The following is a 4,799-nucleotide window of genomic DNA, read 5'->3' as shown; positions in this document are numbered from 1 at the left end:
GAACTGTTATACTGAACTGAGTGCAAAACCACACCCATGTCTTGTCAATATTTCACACACACAGACACACTCTCTCTCTCTCTTTCTTTCTCTCACAGTGACACACACACACACATACAGTGACACGCACACTCTCACACATGCAAACACAGTCAATGCAAACCACACCACACACACACACACACACACTTGAAATGAAGCCACATCCACTGACAGCAGATTCTTCTGATTTCTTATTTCTTTATTGTTTACAAAGCAACTTGACAGGAGAAGATGCTGTGTAGTATTTCTGTAGATAAGTTCCCAGCTATAAGAAAAAAGAAAAAAAAAAGTGAATAGTACAGCTGGATTAACACAAACATGAACGATGAAAATAAAATGAAAATAGCCAACAAATTCCCAAGATACATGACATAACTGAAACCACAGACCAACATTAGTTTAAAAAATATATAATGTTCCAAAAGTTAAAAACAATGACTCATGACTATATTCTCAGTTTGGAAGGAACAAGCATTTGACTGAATGATTTGTAGACATGGAATTTTGCTGTATTTCCTTTAACAAAAGCAAACATTTATAAAGCCATTTATACACATGACATATTATTAAGTAAAATAATCCACAGAATAATAAATATCCCACGCTGGCCCAATATTCAGTCTGGCCATGGCATATACCAGATAAACGTTCAGCAGGACATTTGCATCAGAAAACAGTTCATCACGTTGCTAAAAACATTGAAAAGGTTAAACGTCCCGTACTGTATGTGTTTAACTATTAAAGCAAATCTCTGGACAGAATTTCACCAAGGAACAGCCCTATTGTTGCCATGAGTTCTAAAACATGCACCGAGTGCATACTGCACCATTGGTGATTGGTTTATCGTCTCATCCAAAAAGACTAGCACCCAGACCACCATTCAAGGTCTAGTGGTGTGTTGGCAGTCAGAATTCCAGTCCGTGCTGGACTTGAACCCATGGACACTCGCTTCCTAGTCGGATGCATTACCGCTGGGCCATCACTCCACATGACAGAACAACTTTGATGAAAACCAAAACTATGTATCAATAATTATCTGCATGATAACACTGCAGAAGATGTGCATGCCCAAAACAAATACCAATAATTGTGTGTTTATGACTGTGTATGTTTGTGCCTGTGTGTATGTGTATGTTTGTGCCTCTGTGTGTGTGTTTGTGTGTGTGTGAGTGTGTATGTTTGTGCCTCTGTGTGTGTGTGTGTGTGTGTTCTGTGTCATTGACACATTTGATTTGTTCGTAAACCTTTGTTACACACTGCCCTATGGGGTTAATTTTTGCAACCATTTCCCCTTCCCCACCCCCCTCCCATGTTGATGTTCAGGCGATGGGCCCCTGGGCTGAGGAAGAGCGTTTAACTCTCTCCATACGAACGGCGAAAGAGATGACGTTAACAGCGTTTCACCCCAATTACCATCATCAAAATATTGCAAGTGGAAGGCTCTTATACTGAAGACATGAATGTTGACAAAGAATACCACAATTCTGATGATGGAAGCTAGAGGTTGGGTCATTCAGACACCCACTGGACATCTGAGGGGTCTGTGCAGAGGAGAAGAGAGGACTGGCCGTACTGAGTGAGTTAACAAATACCCACTATTATTATTATTATTATTATCAATATAATTTTCATTAGTGTCTTTTTCATAGACATAAAACTGACACAAGGTAACATCATAAACATGACGCTGAAAAAAACCAGATCACTCTGTTCGATTGTCAGCAGTCAACATGAGACAGATTGATTTTTAAATTAAAAAAAAATTTTTTTTTAAATAACACACAGCAGCCATGCACAAGTAATTCCAGCATAAGCAAGCATTCCCCAGTACCCCAGATCGCAGTCCCCAAAAACAAAATCAGAATCAGAATGTGTGTGTGTGTGTGCGTGGGGTGTGTGTGTGTGTGTGTGTGTGTGTGTCTGTGTGATCCAAATTTCTTCAGGGTGCAGTCAAGACACCAGCCTACCTTGAGGACTTGTGCATGCATGTATGTGTGTGTGCACAGGCATGTGTGTGTGTGTGTGTGTGTGTGTGTGTGTGTGTGTGTAAATGTACGCACATGTGCGTGTGTGTCATCCAAAGCTGTGCACGGTGCGGTCGGACACCAGCGCACCCTGAGGACTTGTGCACCCCGGGGGCAGCAGTGCCAGGTACACAGGTGTGTCTGCACCTGGGGAAAACAAAAGAGAGAGAGGTCAACAGTGATGATGATGATGACGAAATGGATACTTATATCGCACCCATCCTCAGTCGGAGACCAAGCTCTAAGCGCTTGACAAACGCTGGGGCCATTTTTACAACAGGCTGCCCACCTGGCTAGAGCCAAATGAGAGGTGCTCATCGTTCGTTTCCTGTGTCATTCAATTAAGTTTCAGTTACACACACACACACACACTCATAGTGACATGTAACATTTTTGGGGGTGTGCATGCTGGGTATGGTCTTGTTTCTACAACCAACCAAACACTGACATGGATCACAGGATCTTTAACATGTGTATCTGAATCTTCAGTGTGCGTGTGCACACAAAAGGGAATCAGGCACAAGCTGGTCTGCACATTATGTTGACCTGGGTGATCGGAAAAATCTCCAACCCTTTACCCACCAGGCGCCGTAACTGGGAACCCAGGACCCTCAGATTGAAAGTCCAACGCTTTAACCACTCGGCTATTGCGCCTGTGTGGGTGTGGGTGAGTTGGCTGGTCATTAATCAATTTCAAGATGAAAAGTGTGGGTTGGGTGCGTGCATGTGTGTGTGTGCATGTGTATGTTTGTGTGTGTGGGGGTGGGTGGGGGGTGTATAGGGAGGGTATGGTGTAGTGTGTTACTGTGTGATGTATGTCTATGTATGGTTTGGTTTTGTGTTGTGTGTTTGGATGTAGTGTATTGTGTGCTGTATGATGGTGGACATGGTGTGCTTTGGTGTTGCGGAGTGGTGTGGTGTGGTATGTGTGTGTGTTAATGTGTGAGTGCATGTGTTGTGTGTGTGTATGTGTGATGTGCATGTATCTCTGTGAGTGCGTGTGCACGTGAGAGTGTGTGTGTGTTTACGTCTGTGTGTGAGAGCCATCATACTTTTGCATGTGTAATGAAATATAACAAAACACCTCTAGATACTTTGTGCTGATGAATTACATGTGTATGTGTATGAGTGAGAGAGAGAGAGAGAGAGAGAGAGAGAGAGAGAGAGTGTGTGTGTGTGTGTGTGTACTGAAACAATAAAAAATACCAATGAATACCTTATGACCTTATGTTGTTGAGTTCTGTGTGTGCACATGCTTGCATGTGTGTATGTGTATGCGTTTGTGAATGTGCATATGCGCTTGCATGTGTGTCCATGTGTATGTGTGCATGTTTATGTGTGTGTGTGTGTGTGCATGAGTGTCATCATATTTTTGTATGTGTATTGAAAAAAAACTACAACAACACACCCACAAGTGGAGATTCGTGTGTGTGTGCGTATGCTTGCATGTGTGTTTGAGAGTACGTGTAAGTGCATGTGTACTTGCGTGAGTGTGTGCACATGTGCATAAGTGTATGCGTGTGTGAGCATTGCTTGCATGCGTGTATGAGTGTGCATGTGTGTAAGCATGAGTGTGTATGCGTGTGTGTGAGGGTGCATGTGTGTGTAGGCGTGTGTGTGCATGTGTGTGTTTTTGCATGTGTGTTGAAAGTATATATATGTGTGTGTATATATATATATATATATATATATATATATATTTAAATGACGGGCGCAATAGCCGAGTGGTTAAAGCGTTGGACTTTCAATCTGAGGGTCCTGGGTTCGAATCTCGGTAATGGCGCCTGGTGGGTAAAGGGTGGAGATTTTTCCGATCTCCCAGGTCAACATTTGTGCAGACCTGCCAGTGCCTGAACCCCCTTCGTGTGTGTACGCATGCAGAAGATCAAATACGCATGTTAAAGATCCTGTAATCCATGTCAGCGTTCGGTGGGTTATAGAAACATTAACATACCCAGCATGCACACCCCTGAAAACGGAGTATGGCTGCCTACATGGCGGGGTTAAAACGGTCATACACGTAAAAGCCCACTCGTGTACATATGAGTGAACGTGGGAGTTGCAGCCTACGAACGAAGAAGAAGAAGAAGAAGATATATATAAACAAGAGAGGCAAGGCCTTCAAGACTCACTTGTGACTGAGAGTAAAACACACAAGCTTTTTATGTATTGAGTATAATTTCAAAATGTAATGTTTAAGGTGAGAAAGATCAGTTTAAAGCAAAGTAAGTCCCCTAGCATAATTACAGAGTAATTTCCCTTTTTTACCAGCTGCACCAAAACGTTTGCAAAATAAATAAAACTTCCATGCTTAGCAAAAGAAGTTCCTGTTTGAACAAAAAATGATAATAATGACTCCTCTTGTTGTTGGGTCAGAATATCAGATCAAAGTGCCAAGTTTAGAGAATACAAAAAATATAAATATAACAGTAAATGCAGTTTGCATATAATTAGGCTTCATTATTTATTTTTTTGTGCCCATCCCAGAGGTGCAATATTGTTTTAAACAAGATGACTAAAAAGAACTGAATTTTTCCTATTTTTATGCCTAATTTGGTGTCAACTGACAAAGTATTTGCAGAGAAAATGTCAATGTTAAAGTTTACCACGGACACACAGACACACACACACACACACACACACACACAGACAACCGAACACCGGGTTAAAACATAGACTCACTTTGTTTACACAAGTGAGTCAAAAAAAAAAAAACCACCTAAAAGCTGCGCC

General features: G+C 41.8%; 1 protein-coding gene across 2 annotated transcripts in view; it reads right to left on the bottom strand.

Moving 5' to 3' along the window:
• Positions 1–218: 218 nt before the first annotated feature.
• LOC143277301 (carbonyl reductase [NADPH] 1-like) overlaps positions 219–4,799 on the bottom strand; it is a 20,074-nt gene continuing 15,493 nt past the window's right edge. Inside the window, exons 8-9 of one of the 2 annotated variants that reach the window (XM_076582074.1) lie at positions 2,103–2,213; positions 219–307 (exon numbers count right to left, since the gene is read on the bottom strand). In XM_076582074.1, coding sequence (XP_076438189.1) covers positions 2,116–2,213 — 98 coding nt within the window. In that variant the 3' untranslated portion in view covers positions 219–307; positions 2,103–2,115. Of the gene's footprint in view, positions 2,214–4,799 lie in introns of both variants that reach the window. The other variant, XM_076582073.1, reaches the window with a different exon arrangement.

Source organism: Babylonia areolata, chromosome 34 (genome assembly GCF_041734735.1).
Source record: "Babylonia areolata isolate BAREFJ2019XMU chromosome 34, ASM4173473v1, whole genome shotgun sequence".
NCBI classification, from domain to species: domain Eukaryota; kingdom Metazoa; phylum Mollusca; class Gastropoda; order Neogastropoda; family Buccinidae; genus Babylonia; species Babylonia areolata.
This window is presented reverse-complemented; position numbering and strand designations above follow the sequence as displayed.